Source organism: Arachis hypogaea, chromosome 10 (genome assembly GCF_003086295.3).
Source record: "Arachis hypogaea cultivar Tifrunner chromosome 10, arahy.Tifrunner.gnm2.J5K5, whole genome shotgun sequence".
Lineage (NCBI taxonomy): Eukaryota > Viridiplantae > Streptophyta > Magnoliopsida > Fabales > Fabaceae > Arachis > Arachis hypogaea.
The window spans coordinates 92246471-92263826 of record NC_092045.1 but is presented as its reverse complement, the minus strand read 5'-3'; the positions used below and the strand labels follow the sequence as shown (position 1 = coordinate 92263826).

General features: G+C 31.4%; 1 protein-coding gene across 1 annotated transcript; it reads left to right on the top strand.

The window, feature by feature from the left end:
• Positions 1–9085: 9085 nt before the first annotated feature.
• LOC112717726 (protein FAR-RED IMPAIRED RESPONSE 1-like) lies at positions 9086–13198 on the top strand. Its single transcript, XM_025769681.1, has 5 exons — positions 9086–9163; positions 10388–11495; positions 11755–12758; positions 12933–12992; positions 13076–13198. The coding sequence occupies exons 1-5, from the start codon at positions 9086–9088 to the stop codon at positions 13196–13198; spliced, it is 2373 nt and encodes a 790-aa protein (XP_025625466.1).
• The last annotated feature ends 4158 nt before the right edge of the window (positions 13199–17356 follow it).

Genomic DNA, 17356 nt, shown 5'->3' with positions numbered 1-17356 from the left:
GTATGCTTTACAAGTTCATTAAACAATAAAATCAAATTACGCGCTGCTCCACGTACGACGCGCTACATCCTTTCTTCTTCTCCTTCTTTTTCGATCGTTCTTTTCTCCTCTTTTCTCGCTGGTTTTTTTTCGTCGTTGACGTTAGTTTCTCCACATACTGTTGCGGCACGTTTTCATTGCACATTCTTCTTCTTATTGCTGCACGTTCTTCTTCCTCTTCTTCTTCTTCTTCTTTTCTTTTGTTTCTTGCCTTCTCTTTCTCCTTCTTCATTTACGTGCTTTTCTCTCTGTTTTCTTTCTTCGTTATTCTCGATTTCTATTATTTTTTGATATCAAGCTCTGAAATCGTTTTTGAAAAAGAAGAAGTAGCAGAAGACGAGGAAGAGAAAGAGAAAGAGTTCTGAATTATGCATGATTTTGGGTGTATTTCTTTAAATCCTTTGGGTGTATTTTCTGTAATCTTTTGGGTGTATTTCTATAATCGTTTGGGTGAATTCCTGTAACCGTTTGGGTGTATTTCTGTAATCTCTTGGGTGTATTTTATGTAATCGTTTGGGTGTATTTTCTGTAATCTCTTGGGTGTATTTTATATAATCGTTTGGGTGTATTTCTGTAATGCTTGCCATTTTTTCTGAAATGAAAAATACACCCATAGATATCAGTAAGATACACCCATAGATATGAGTCAGATACACCCATAGATATCAGTCAGATATCACTCAAATACACCCAAAGGGTTACAGAAAATACATCCAAAGGATTTAAGAAAATACACCCAAAATTCGTTGAAGTACATGCATAATTCAGAACTCTTTCTCTTTCTCCTCCTCATCTTCTGTTGCTTCTTCTTCTTCAAAAACGATTTTACCATGAAAAATCGAAAAAAAACGAGAAAACAAAGAGAAAAGACGTAAATGAAGAAGAAGAAGAAGAAGAAGAGGAGAAAAACGAGGAAGAAGAACGTGCAGAAACGAAAGAAAAGGAGAAGAAGAAGAAGAGTAAGAGGAAGAATAACGTGCAGCAAGAAGAATAAGAAGAATTTCAGAAACCATGAAAATAAAAAAAAAACGAAGAAGAAGAAGAAGAAGAGGAAGAAGAAGAGGAAGAAGAAGAGGAAAAGGAAGAAGAAGAAGAAGAAGACGAAGGTGAAGAAGAAGAAGAAGAGAAGAAGAAGAAGACGAAGAGGAACCGTTTGAGTGGGGCGCGTGTAGTTACGCTCCATTCAAAGTGAGTTAATGCGCGTGTTAATGAAGTTTGGGTTGATAACTTGTAAAACTTGTACGGCCTTTTTACTTGTATGTGTAGCAGACCCCTTTATTTATATACTACTCTTTTTTTTCCCTCATCAACTTATTAGTAATTACTAGTAGGATACCCGTGGCCCCGTGCATTCGCACGGTCTTAAATATGATTTTGTTTTATTAAATGTAATTTATACATGTATAATTCTAAACGGTTATGTATATCAAATAATGAAAATATTTAAATTACAGAGATAACAAGAGTAAAGTATTAATTTAATTTTTGTCCATTTTTTAAAATAATAAGACGATTCTTAATTAAAAATACGTTTTATTACGGTTCTTGATCTTATATTTTGTCTGCTAATGTAGTTCTTCTGTTCACGACAAAAATTCGACGAAAATTATTGACATGTCAGGTTCAAAAATTAACAGAAACCTAATTGTCTCTAAATTTAAATTGGTTAGGAGTTTATTTTTCCTTATTATTCTTTAAATAATATTTTTAATTATATTTTTATTTATTATATTAATATTTTTTAATAAAAAAGTACAAACTAATTAATAAATTATTCAAATTTAAAAATATCATTTATTATGAAACCAAATAAATAATTTTTAAATATAATTTTAAAATATATAAATAATAAACATTAAAATTAATAATACATTAATAATAATAACCTTATGATATACTATTAGTATTATAACTAATGAACACATTATTTGATATATAGTAATTTTTTTTTACTAGTAACAAATTTAATTTTTTATCTCTTTAAATTAAATTAATAATTCTATTATGTTTTATTTTATTTAGTATTAGTAGCCTACTCATAGTGTATTTTAGTGGAAAAATATCAAATAGAATTATTAATTTAGTTTAAAGAGATAAAAAAATTAAATTTGTTATTAATAAAAAAAGTTTACTATATATTAAATAATGTGTTCAGTAGTTTTCACTTTATTGTGAAAATTAGCTAGATCATAATACTAATAATATATCATAGGGTTATTATTATTAATGTATTAACTAAATTTTAATGTTTATTATTTATATATTTAAAAATTATATTTAAAAATTATTTATTTGATTTCATAATAAATGATATTTTTAAATTTGAATAATTTTGGAAATTAGTTTATACTTATTTATTAAAAAAAATATTAATATAATGAATAAAAAATAATTAAAAAATATTGTTTAAAGAATAATATGGACAAATAAATCCCTAAATTAATTTAAATTTAAAGACAACTAGGTCCTGTCTATTTTTTAATCTGGCACGTCAGCAATTTCCGTCAAGTTTTCGCCGTAAAACTGACAAAAAAACTGAATTAACAGATGGAGTACAGGATCAAGGACTAAAATAAAACGTGTTTTTGATTAAGAGTTGTCTTGTTATTTTGTGAAATGGACAGGGATCGAGTTATTACTTTATTCGAGATAATAACATTAAAATTTTAAACACATTCAACAGTTTAGTTTAAAATTTTGGCATTAACACAATCAATTCCTAAATATATTTACATAATAACTGATTTAAATTCAATAACACACTTTTATATGAAACATCTCATTAACCATTACAGATGAATAACTTTTTTTTTTATAATTAGTTACTAATAATGAGTTCTTTCCACAAAATAAATTCTCTGAGCTAATATAGTTGACGATTAAATATTAAACACCATAATTATCCATCGGCTCATGAAAATTTTAATTTAAATCTTTGCAAATAGAAATTTCTTCATCATCGGTAGCAATCAGACCCCATTTATCTTGTTCAACAGTTTCATTATAAGGGGTCCTTTGCCCTTTGATCATAAAAAAAAAAAAAGTTTCATTATATGAAAAATTGGATTCTTGATGATAACATCCTGAATAATATTTTCAAAACAAAAAGATTCAAAACAATGAGAACATAGTTTAAACAACAAAATTAATTAATAACTTTCATAATCAATAACTATTTATACATTTCATTAATTATACAATTTTATACAAACTACCTTGTTTTGTAAATCTTTTGAGGCATTCACTCTCATTATTTTGATTATTGATAGAAACCTATCATATTTTAAGGAGAAAAATATTAACAAATATATATAGTTCACTTGCAATGGTTAACAGTAGTGTGAAAAAATAAGAATAATAACATCTTTGAAACTAATCAAATCTAAAAGTTACTTATTATTATTATTGTAAACTACATTATGGAACTTTCTCTTCTCTAAAATATCGAGACATGCAATTGATTAAAAAATATAATTTAGATCAAAAGTATTTAGATATATTTTTATAAAAAAATAAAGAAATTAATAATGATTCCTTAATCGTTACATGATGAATATATTTTTTTTAGAAATTGTAGTAAAATAAAAATGGACTAATAATTTAATTTTTTTTTTGTATAATCAACTAAAACACATATTAATCAAAATAAAATATTTCATACAAAGTTCACCAACATCTTAATACAATTATAATAATTTCTATTACATGAGAGATAACAAAAATACATATTAATTTATTTTTAAATAATTTTACTCTAAATTCACGAAACCAAGACAAAATAAAAAAAACAAAATACAACTGGAAACATATTTCCATTTTAACACATTGAGGTCGGATCAGATTGATGTTGCATGCAGATTTTAAATGCATTTTGAAGCTCATATTCAGTTACACCACAAGAAGATGAATCTGTTAAAGGCATGCTGCTAGCACAATCTACTTCCTCATCCAACGAAGAATCATCCATCTATACAAAAATGAATATCAAATGCTAATAAATACAAATATATAATAAAATTAAACTAATACTAACCATTTTTTAAAATCCAATCCCAATTCTTAAAATAAAATTATGGAAAATAGTTGTACATCGTAAAAAAAGAATTACAATTAAGATACCTTTTTTTCCATGTTAACAGTTGCTTCTGATAGATAGCCAATATCTATGAAGTATTTGTAACACCCTACCACACAAAGTCTTACCTTAAGTCGTAAAATAGAGGTGATGAGATATTATGACCTCTAAGAATAAAATATATATGTAGATATAGTTGAACAAATTTGTAACTAAGAGCCTTGAGAAAAGGTTTAAGCAAAAGCTGCGAAAAGAAAAGCGCATTACACTCGTAAACGTAAAATCGGAGAAAAGATAAAGCTAAGACGTGAGTATATATAAAGAGTTGAATACCAAAATACAGAATATCAAGCTCCGGATGCAACTTGCAAAACTAAGACTGACCGGAGTATAAATACATACATAAACATAAGTACATATCCCAAGATAACCCAACATGCATAAAGAAAACACCTAGTTCTCCAAAAAGCCTCTAAGAGATTTTTACATAATTTATCTATACAGAAAATAGATGATAGACAATTCCAAAATATAACTTCCTAACTTCACTTGCCAGAGAAGCCTCTAGAGGCTCACCGAAACACATCTCGACCTACATTTGAAAATAACAACATAGATATGGAATGAGAACCGGAGGTTCTCAGCATGGTAATGGTACCCACATACATAATATATAAGGTCTCGAGAAAGCCAAAGACGATCCTAAAACTTCGACACTTATATTTAAATCTTAAAGTTTATAAATGGAAGACCATAAACATGGTAGGTTATCTAAGGTTCTTATTTCTAATTCTTTTCTAACTTAAGCCCTAACTTCCGCCTTCCTCCAATCCTCCAAAACTCCGGTGCACTGACAACCAATATAGACAAAGCAAACACAAGTAGGATACAGATACAGCAGGTAGCAAATATAGCAGGTAAGTATAGTAATCACATAGGTAAGTCCAATTAATGCACAATCAAACAAAACACACATATGCATATGATGTATGCCTGCCCTATGGCTGATGAGTCTCATCTGTCAGTTATACAGCCAATACGACGTGTTCGGTAGCTAACTCAAATATCGTCCTCTTGAAAACTGGTGAGCGGTAAAATACCACGATCCTCACCTAGTGGGCGGTAAACCACCTCGATCCTCACTATCTGCGGGCGGTAAACCACCTCGATCCCCAAAGACGTTTTCAATTGAAAAACAACACACACATGGGCGGTAAATAACCACGATCCCCATGATAAGAGAACTTTATTGTATAGTTTGGAATCAATCAAAATAAGAATCAATTCGTTGGTAGTATAGTCCAAACTAACAATGAATTCTCTTAATCAAATGTTTACAAATTCTAGTTAACCGATGGTATTTAAACCTCGGATCGTCTTCCCTAGGAGTTGCAATTAAGTATCCATTTATTGGCTATGAGAGAGCATGTGGGATTGGGAATGCAAGAGAGAAGCAAGAAAGCAAATAAACATGCAAGGAATGTAAATGACAACTCTTGGCAAGAATTGGGGAATTTGGGATTCCTATCCTAGTTATGGACCACAAACATGACAATTGTGTGGAATCAATTCAAACTAGTCAATCCTCCTTGAGAATTAGTCAAAAAAGTGTAATTGATCTCAATCCATAAGCCCTAGTCAACTCACTAATTAACTTAGTGAAATACTAGCGTCAATGGAAACCAAATCAATTAACTATTCTCACACAATGCGGAATAGACATCCACAACTTAATTCCATCCAAACATCCAATTTCTCAACCAAGAGTCTGAAAACTAAACATGCAAGAAATAAAAGTCAAACAAGCAATAAAAGTCAAAACATGGAAAATTAAAATGCAAGAAACCTCTTGGCAAGTAATTGAGAGCTAAGGTTACCTATCCTAGACATTGACCACAAACACATGATGATTATGAAGAGTTAATCCTACTTAGTCAACCTTACATCGAAGATAAGTCAAATAGGCATAGTTGATTTCAATTCCTATGTCCTATGTCAACACTAATGGGTCACATAGAGTCAAGGGAGACCAAATCAATTAACTACTCTAATATATCAAACAAGAATGGACATCAATGACTCAAGGATCACCAAAGTCAATAATTTCAAGCCAAGAGTGAGGAAAAACTAAGTGAAAACTAAGCCAAGCATTTTATCAAATACTTGGTGTGCATGAAAATAAAATAATATTAAAATATATTAAAAATAAATGCTAACTACCAAAAGTAAGAAAATAACAATAACAACTAAAAGAAGCATTAAATGAGTATGAAACATAAATTGCATTAAATGTAAATTAAAATAACAAAGTGTCATAAACATAAAAGAACAAAGAAATAAAATAACAATTAAAAGGAAAGAACAAAGATGCAATAACAATAAATGACAAGGAAAGGTAAATAGAAGCAAGAATTAAAAGTAGAAATTACAAGAAATTAAATTAAAAAAACCCTAATTCTAGAGAGAGGGGGGAGCTTCTCTCTCTAGGGAACTACACTAAAACATGATAAAAGCTGAACCTAATTGCCTCCCCCCTTCATTCCTCTTCACTTTGGCCTTAAATAGCTTCAAAAACTGAGCTGGAATAGGTTTTGGGGGCCCATAAATCCCCCCAGCGGTTTCCAATTAATGAGCTCACGTGCAGGGACCTGTGCAGACGCACAGATGTGTGCGTCCGTGCACTTGTTGAATCTTGACCTGTGCGTGCGCACAAACTGTGTGCATACACACACTTCAACCTGGTCCACTATAACAAATTATATATCATTTCGAAGCCCCGAACGTTAGCTTTCCAATGCCACTAGAACCGCCTCATTTGGACCTTTGTAGCTCAAATTATGATCAATTTAGTATCGAGAGGTCAAGGCTGGCAGCTTTCCAAATCTCATTTGATTCATGGTTTCTTTCCTTTTGCATGCTCTTCTCCTCACTTATCCAACCCATGCTTGCCTTGGAAACCTGAAATCACTTAACAAATACATCAAGGCACCAAATGGGATTAAAGTGAATAAAATTAACTAGAATTAAGCACAAAAGAGCATGTTTTCACATTTAAGCACAATTTAGGAAGAAAACTCAAAAGCATGCTATTTAGGTGAATAAATGTGGCTTTATGTGATGGAATCCACTCAAATAAAACCAAAATATATCATAAAATATGGATTCATCACCCCACAAAACAATTTCTTATCAAATCTGATGAGCGGTAAATAACCACGATCCCCATAAAATAATTTCATATCAAATTCTTCCTCTTCATCATTCAATTCATTCAACAATTATTATCATCACACCTCCCGTTCCGTTCATCAATAATTTATACTCAAAACATAATTCTCTTCTTAACTAAGTAAAACTCAAAACATAATACTTTTCTTGATAAATTGAAACTCCAACATAATACTTTTCTTAATAAATCAAGTTTCAAAACATAATGCATTTCCTTTCTTTATAAATCAAAGTCAAATAATATAATTCTTTTATCCATACTTGTTTAAATAATACTTCAAACTAAATATCCAATTTTTATAAAAATTTCAGCAGCATCTCCTTTAAAATTTAGACTTTGCCACCCTTCTCGAGTCCCAACCAAAGTTACGAGAACCGGACCGGTCAATGAACCGGTGAAGTCACTGGTTCAATGGTTTACTGGTTCGATCGGGGTTCAACCGGTTTAATTAAATATTAAATAAAATTATTAAAAAATCTAAAAATAATTTTAAATATATAAATTTAATACTTTCTAACTTAATAAAATTTAAAATTTCACATAATAAAGAGCAGAACTTCAAGAAGAGAGCTATGTAGAGTCAGCACTTAAGCATAAATATGCAGCATATACATATAGTATTCTTCCATACATACGTTTTTGAAACAAGACTAAAAAAGCACAAGCACAAGCATAAAAATCAAAACCATGTAAATAACATGACACTTATGTCTAAATTGTTAATAACCACAACACCATCAGCAGTTTAAATACAACACCAAGAACAACACAGCAAGATTATTAACAAAAAATACAGATTATTGTGTAATATAAATTATTAATAATTAATCAATAACACAGCAAAAAGAACAATTATTAATACCATAACAAGAACACAGCTAAAAACACAGCAAAGAGGATTGCAAGAATTGCAACAACACACCATTTACCATAACACAGTAAGAACAACTTTCCAATACATAACACAGCAAGAACACAGCAAAGAGGAGAGGAGTCACTTACCAGAATCTTCAACAAACAAATTCGTGAACAAATAACCTTAGAATCATGAAGCTAGCAAATAAACAAATAATGAAGCCAGTAAATAAAATCATGAACAGATATCAAAATCAAGCAGAGAAAATTGAAATCAAGTAGAGAAAATCAAAATTCATGAACGAATAACCTCAGAATCATGAAGCCAGCAAACAAACAAATAATGAAGCCACTAAACAAAATCATGAACAGATATCAAAACACTTTTCAAAGTCGGTTGAGATCCTAGCGTAGTCCTTTCTTTAAAGTAACTTCCAATTTGTGTAGCTACTACAGCTCTTCTCTTTCCTTTATTCAACATAGGAAGTTACGAACAGAAGCCAGAAAAATTTATTCAACATTTCAACAAATTTATTCAACATACAAAAAATTGAAGAACAAATTTATTCCTTTCACAAAAAATTGAAGAATAAATTTATTCAACATTCGAACGGAAGCCAGAAACCTAGAACTTACCGCAAGTGAAGAACGAACAGAAGTCAAAAAATAGCACGAACAGAAGCCAGAAACCAGAAACCCAGAAGCCAGAAACCCAGAACCCATAACAGTGCTTGAAACCCAGAAGCGAGAAAGTCAGAAACCCAGAACCCGCAACGGTGCTTCACGACCAGCGACCAAATCCCAGAAACCCAGAACCCGCAACGCTGCAACGGTGCTTCACGACCCATGACCAAAACCCAGAAACCCAGCAGCCGCAACGGTGCGCAATGACCCTCGACGACCTGCGACTGTGGGAGTGTTCTTCATGGTGTTCGTCGGTTGTTCAGTGGAGTGTTGAGTGGAGTGTTGAGTGTTCTTCGAAGATTTTGGAAGATTAGGGATTGATTTACGGGAAACTCTCAGGGACCAGCAAATATATCAATATCTAACCATCATTCAGCCAGCATGCGTTTTTACACTAGGGCTCTCTCACGCGCTATCACAAACGGCTTTCTCTCACGCGCTATCCCAAACGGCTTTCTCTCACGCTCCTCTCCAAGGAACTAGCCGCAGAGCACCGCTAGCCGGATACGCTCTTCTACGATCGCAGTTTCGTTGACAAAGCTTGAAGCTTCACCTTTTACTCTTTGATAATATTTTCTTCTCTATTGATCATGGAATCAGTGTTAGAAGAACAGAATATTGAAGTAAACAATTTCTCCCTCTTCTAATTTCATGATTTTTGTAATGATTTTTATAGTGCATCAATGAACACAATGATGATTATGATTATGAATTTCTGAGCTTACAAAGCATGCTGTTTTTTTTTTCATAATAGAGTTTAAATTGAATGTACAGAATTCAAATTATACATTATTCGCTTTTGATTTTCATAATGCAACAATTCACAATTAACGCAAACCAACTGTTTGATGAAATGACTAAGACAGAAAATATAAAAAATGTTAGTGTTTCTTGTTTGTTGTTTCTGAGTAATGAATAATGGTTTTTAGAAGAATGCCCTGCTACCATAAAACACTCTTGATCCATCTTTTTTCTTCTTACTATTATTACTAACATCATCAATTTCTGATATGATGTTGTTATTATTGCTGCTTTCATGATTCTGAATCACATCACCACAATCTTTATCTTTTCTTTTAGATTTGTCAATTTCCATAGGTAGCTTCATTCTTGTTAATAAGACAAGATGCATCCTCAATGAAACTGATCTAACCTTAGCTGCTAAGAACCTGAAGTAGAAGTAGAAGCATCAAATTTGTAATTGTTCTATAACAGTAAACATGTTCTATGATTTTTTTGGGGTTGGAGGTACATAATTTCCAAGGGTTAGGAAAGTGAGGCTAAGCTAGTTAATAGGTAGTGTTGTGTTTTATGTAGTTGTTTTGTTTTGGTTGGGTTTGTGATGCATTCAAATGTAGTCTGTTGTTGTAGGGTCCTGTTTTGCATTCTTTTTTGTACATTTTGCAACCAGTTTAATGAGATTCTGCACACATGACTTACCATAGTTTGCACCTACTTTAATGAGATTTTGATTTACTATCTGATGTATGCTAACTTTTTTACAGGATGTGCCCAAGGTTGGCATATGTTTTGGAACCATTGAAGATGCAAATCAATTTTATCAGAATTATGCCAAGCGCGTTGGTTTTGTTACTAAGATAAGGTTTACCCGAAGAGTTGGTAAAGATAAGGTTCCTAAGAATCAAATGATCACTTGCAATAGGGAGGGAAAACGCAAGTCTAGAGTTTCACCAATAGAAAAGACCAACCCTAGAACCAACTACAATTGCCCCGCAAGGATTTCTATTAGGTTGAATAAGGAGGGTCTTTGGATTATATCGAAGGTGTGCTTGGATCATTCACATCCTTGTGATCCAGAGATGGCAAAACTGTTGACACGTAATAGAGAGATGACTATTCACATGTGTCGAGTCATTGAGAGGAATGATGAAGCAGGTGTGAGACCAAGCAAAACATATCAAGTATTAGTGGGTGAAGCAGGAGGTTTTTCTAAGATAAACTTAATGGAAAAAGATGTTAGGAACTATCTCAGCAGAAAGGTACGCAATGTTACGGAAGAAATGGATGCTAGGGAGATGTTGAAGTATTTTACACGGATGAAGGAAATGAACTCTGATTTTTATTTTGATATTGAACTTGATCAAAACAAGCGTCTCAAAACTATATTTTGGGCTGATGCTCGAAGTAGAGCAGCATATGAGTACTTTGGTGATATAGTTTCGTTTGATACTACTTATAAAACCAATCGTTACGATATGCCATTTGGTTCCTTTGTGGGGGTTAATCACCATGGTAACTCAGTGCTTCTTGGGTGTGGTATGTTGACTAAGGAAAATTCAGGCTCGTTTACTTGGTTATTTAATGCTTGGCTTACATGTATGCATGGAAAGGCTCCTAAAGGCATTATAACAGACAAATGCCTCGGAATACGAGCTGGAATTGAGAATGTGATGCCAGAGACACGTCATAGGTTATGCATTTGGCACATTACGAAAAAGATTCCAGAAAAATTCAAAAGACACAAGAGATATGAAGAGTTACAAAGTGATTTAAATAATATTGTTTGGGAGTCTATTTCAGAAGATGATTTTCAAAATCAATGGGAAGATTTTCTGATTGAATATGGTTTAGAAGATAACAAGTGGCTATCAGGTACTTCTCTAAACATGAATTTTTATATTTTGCACATAGGAATTAGCATATTAGTATTTAAAAAAGTATCAAGTGGCCATCATATTCTATTTGCTAGAATTCTAACATGTGTTTGAATATGCCTCTAGTACAATTTTCTTATTCTAATTTTTTTTAAGCTTCAATGCATTATTAACATGTTTATGACAACATTTGCATCCACTTTTGTTAAGTTTGCTTACAAATTTTTTTATGTATATTTGTTTACTATGATACATAGATATCTATGAAGAAAGACATCGATGGGTTCCAATTTTTCTTGACAACTTTTTTTGGGCTGGTATGAGATCCACACAACGAAGTGAGAGCATGCATTCATATTTTGACAAATTTATAAATAACAAGAGCTTGTTGATTCAATTTGTCAAACAATATGACAATTGCCTTGGATGGAAAGAGCAACAAGAAAGGGAGGCTGATGTTGAAGACTATAAATCAATAATACCTTGTGCCACTAATTCCTTAATAGAGAAGCAATTTCAAGGTGCCTATACTAATGCAAAGTTTAAGGAAGTACAAAAGCAATTTAGAAAGAAAGCAAATTGTATTTTACACCTTATGAAAGCAGTTTCTACATCTAAAGTCTATTCTATTTTGGAGGATGTATCTACTTCTAAAGAGAGGGTTTATGAAGTTAACTACAATGCAGAAACGAAGGATATTACATGCATGTGTCAAATGTTTGAATCAAGAGGCATATTATGCCGTCATAGCTTGGTTGTCCTAGGGCATGAACGCGTGAGAGAAATTCCAAGAAGATACATTTTGGACCGTTGGAGCAAACTTGTGAAGCGAAGACATAGTGATATTAAGAGCAGCCATGATCCAAGTTTGTTGAATCCAAAAACAGAGAGGTTTGATGATTTATGCTCCCATTCGAACAGTGTTGCTCAATTTGCATCCCAAACAAAGGAAACAATTGATATATTACATCGTTATCTTGATATGGCTATGGCGGAGTGTCAAAAGCATGTTGCTAACTCATCATCTAATGCCAATGAGTTAGATAATTTGCTTACATTAGAAGATGGTAGTAAAGATGGTGGTAAAGATGCATTGTCCATTTTTGTAGGAGGCTGTATAATAAGCATTCAAGGTATTAAAAGCCCTCCTTATGTGTTCACTAAAGGTCGTCCAACAAATAGGTTAGGATCTGAAAAAGACAAGATGATAAAAAAGAAGACTGAGGCAAAGAAGAGGAAAAGTGAGATAACCGAAAAAGAGGTAAAACATTATTTTATTTTGTTACCCATGCTGTTTTTTTACAATAAATAGACTTTAGATGTAGAAACTACTTCCTTAAGGTATATATAAAGGATAATCAGTTGTACTTTATAGCCATGCTGTTATTACTTAGTACTTACACTTGAGTGATAGCTTTTTCTATTGTATATAAAGGATAATCAACATATTGGAGATATTCAAAGTCTCCCTTTCAACGAACAGGTTCATCCAATAGTTTGTGATTTTTGTGATTTATAAACATATGAATTTTATATATGTGATCTAATATATTTGTTTTTTCTTTTAAATTGTTTCAGCTTCAAGATGCTAACTACAATGTTAATGAGGGATTTGAATCTGATTCAATGGGAGCATCAATGGGAGGATTCATGTCCTTATTGAACTCAATCCATTCATACCAATTCTCAAATGTCGATTGATAGCAAAATAATGTCGAAGCAAAAAGAATTTTATTTGGCAATACATTAAAGAGTTCAATTAGCTGATGATTCATGAGACAATTATTATTTTGGACAAGAAATAATAAAAATGATTAGTTTCATATGTACAAACTGCTTTCAAACTCCAATACAGCAGCTTGCTGCTCCTGTTATTCCATTTATTAGTAATAATAATTAATGCTTGCTTGCTAACTTACCCAATTGGACAAAATGCAGTTATCATCTTCCAAGATTCTTTCCTATATAAATTAAAACAAGTACCAGTTACAATAATAATAATAATAATAATAATAATAATAATAATAATAATAATAATAATAATAATAATAATAATATATTGAGAACGAGATGATGGAGAAATTTGTAAGCAAAATAACTATGGATATATGCATATATGCTTCATTAAAATGGGTGTAAATTAAATTTGTTTATAGGTACAAAAGTAGTTTGTAACTAGTATTTTACCCGTAATAGCATTAAACTACTTTTATAAAATGGTAGTAAGGGACAAAAGTCCCTATTGGCTATGAAGACCAGAGTATTAAACAAAATTAAATAATAAATTTTTTTGTCATTATTTTCAAATAGAAGAGTTTAATTTTTTTACTTAATTTTAACATTTATTATCTAAAATTTGAAATAATTTAACGTGTATATTTTTAATAAATTTGTTATACTTGCTATTTAAAAACAATATTTTTTTCTACATGATAAATTAAACTATCATGTGTGCAAACTGTCTGATTCATGTGTGCAAAATCTCATTAAATTGGGTGCAAAACATCGATATTATGTGTGCAAAAATTCATTACATTGGGTGCAAAATGTGCTGAGTGAGGTGTGCAAAATCTCATTAAATTGAATGCAAAACATCGAATTCATGTGTGCAAAAAATCATTACATTTGGGGTGCAAAATGTGCTGAGTGAGGTGTGCAAAATCTCATTAAGGTGAGTGTAAATTATTTGAGTGAGGCGTGCAAAATCTCATTAAGACGGGTGCAAATTGTATTCATAAGGTGTGCAAAATCTCATTATAATAGGTGCAAATTAAACTTATTTATAGATATAAAATTAGTTTGTAATATAACCCCATTTATGCTTCCTGATATGAGAATGAGATCATGGGATATAACTACTCAATTTATATATAAGATCACATAGGATTCATACATAGCTAAAAAAGGAATCATTCATTCATTGAAAACTGAAAAGTCTCTCTTGTGTTTGCTTACATTACATGCTACAGTGTAACTCTTTCTTTCCTAAAAGAAGCAACACACAATGAAAAATGTACAAAGTAGCATGCACTTGGTTCTCGCAACTGATGCCAAAGCCAAGGCTCAAATGGACTCCTGAACTTCCCCAAACATTCATTGAGACAATTAATCAGCTTGGAGATTCAGAAAGTGAGTGCATACTATATAGTAAAAACTACAAAATAATACATTTCTACAAAACAAGTATATCTAATGATCACTTGAACTTTGTTATATAGAAAACAAGTATATCCAATAATCCCTAAAAAGAGATGGTAACTGTAAGTCTTGAATTTCAGTTTCTGTGCTTCTTAGCAACAGTTTTCTTTCTAAACCCCTTCCCAGCCGAACCAAGGCATTCAATCATCAATTCATCAGTATTACATACTATATAAGGACTTGATTGAGCTGGAGTTGGCTTTACCACTCTATATTTCTTTGATTTGTTTATAACATCCTTAAGAAGTGCATTTGAAAGTGATGTAAGCATTTGGATGACCAATTGCTTCCTTAGATTAACGCACTCAAACTGCAATAACAATGTTCACAAAGATTATATATTATAAAAAAAACATGAACATCAAAAGCAAAAATAAAAACTATACAAAAAAACATTTACTTCGTCCCATTCTGGCATGTTGGACACATTAATCTCGATACTACTAGGATTCCACATTTCTACCCATTTTATTACAAACAATCCGCAATCATAGCTGAAAAAATAATTGTAGAATTTAGTTAGTCTTATCATGTACATTTATATTATTTATAATATAACATAATTAATATTATGCTTACTTATTTGATTATCTAGGAAGATTCAAATAAATTGGGATCAGGTCATTCTTTGGTAGCTCATAGTTTGGCACAGCTATTGAGACCATTTGTTGAATCAATTTGCTCTGAAAAAAAGGTTCATTGTTAATAAATAAAACTATTAAACCACATAATATAATATCATGTGAGCAAAATTATTGAAATTATACCGCATATATGTCTAACTGCACCCTATCTCCTTTAGCCTCTTTATACAAGGAATCCAAGACAAAAAGTCTCTTTTCATAGATGTCATAAGCATATAGCCACCAGTGATAGTCATAGCAACACGGCACCAATAACTGCATTATATTATATTTTCTTATTAGAAGTGAAAGTCTTGACCAACAAATCGATTTATAATTTAACAAAGTAATGATGAAATTGTCCAAAACCATAAGTACCAAAGGAGGCATCACTAACTTTAATGTATAAATAAAGAGAAGCTCCAATGCCCATATATCAAGTATAGATTCAAAAACAGAGGATAGCATTAAGTAATATATTCATGTCTATAACTTTATATGTCCAATTATTGTTATTAGTCCAAAAATAGAGGATAGCATTTCTGTTTCATTTCTGTTCCATTATAAATATTTAATAGCATTCAAATGAAAAAAAATTAACACAAGGTAACAGTGACAGGGTATGTGGATAGAAACAGGGTTCTGAAAAAAATGCAGAGCACAGGAAATAGACATCCCCAGAATTAAATAAAGGTAAACATTTTCGGTCTAGTACTATTTTCTTAAGGGATTCAACTATGGTAGAGAAGTTTCAACTATGACAGGGAAGGAATGAAATTAATCCACAAATAGCATGACACCGACAAAATAAATACATAGCAAATATAGCTCTGGCACAAACAAAAAAATTAACACAATACATAGAGAACAAAAATTACTCACCCATCTATGTTTTGGAATTTCCTTTTGCTCAAAAAAGCTGTCACCATTCTTTCCAAAATCATCGGGAAGAAGTACATAACTTTTTTTCTTTCTTTTGATCAAGTGTCCCCAATGTGAGAACATCTCTCCCTATATATAAAGAAATAGTTAGATTATAAAGTTTAAACTCTCCAATTATAAAACTGAAAAAGTAGTTTGTAACTTTGTATACACACCAAAACAAAAGCATTTATGCAATAGACATCAAAGCTAGGTGGCCTTAATTTGTTGAAAAAAAAAACCATATAATTCAAAAACTGCATTTTACAATGTAATGTTAGTTCCAAAACATAATACATATAAAAATATAAAAAAAACAGAAACATGTCACAATCAAAAAATCTAACCATATTGTTTATCTGATGTCTTGGCAACATTGACATGATATCTTCCCTAACAAGCATTGCTCTAGGTATATCTTTTAAGATGCACAAAGTCTCATCCTTGTTCAACCTATCGTCTGTTGCCCAAAAGTATATCTTATCCTTATCTACTTCTGTTAACTTATTATCCTCTATCACCTTTTCTTCTTCCCCTATTTTATTTTTCTCATCTATCACCTTTTTTTCTTCCCCTATTTTGTTTTCCTCATGTATCATTAGGGAGAATGATGGAATTGATGGTACCACAGGTTTTTGTGTCTTCTTGATTGGAGAAGGTATATATATATCACAGTCTTCTATTTCTAAGAAAGCTTGTACTGCACTTTGCACAATTTCTCTCCATTCAGATTTTATTGCATCATCTAAAGCATAAAACAGAACATATACACAGAAATTATATTAATGTATGCACACAAAAATGAGATTTAAAATAGAGAGAAAGTGGAATCTAAATAATAGGAATGTGAGTGCAAACTATGATTCATGTGTGCAAAATATCATTAAGGTGAGTGCAAAACATCAAATTCATGTGTGCAAAATCTCATTAAAGCAAATGCAAATTATCAGATTTATGGGTGCAAAATATCATTAAGGGGAGTGCAAACTTGCTGATTCATGTGTGCAAAAATTCATTAAGGGGGGTGCAAAACATCAAATTCATGTGTGCAAAAATTCATTACATAGGGTGCAAACTTGCTGATTCATATGTGCAAAATCTCATTAAAGCGGGTGCA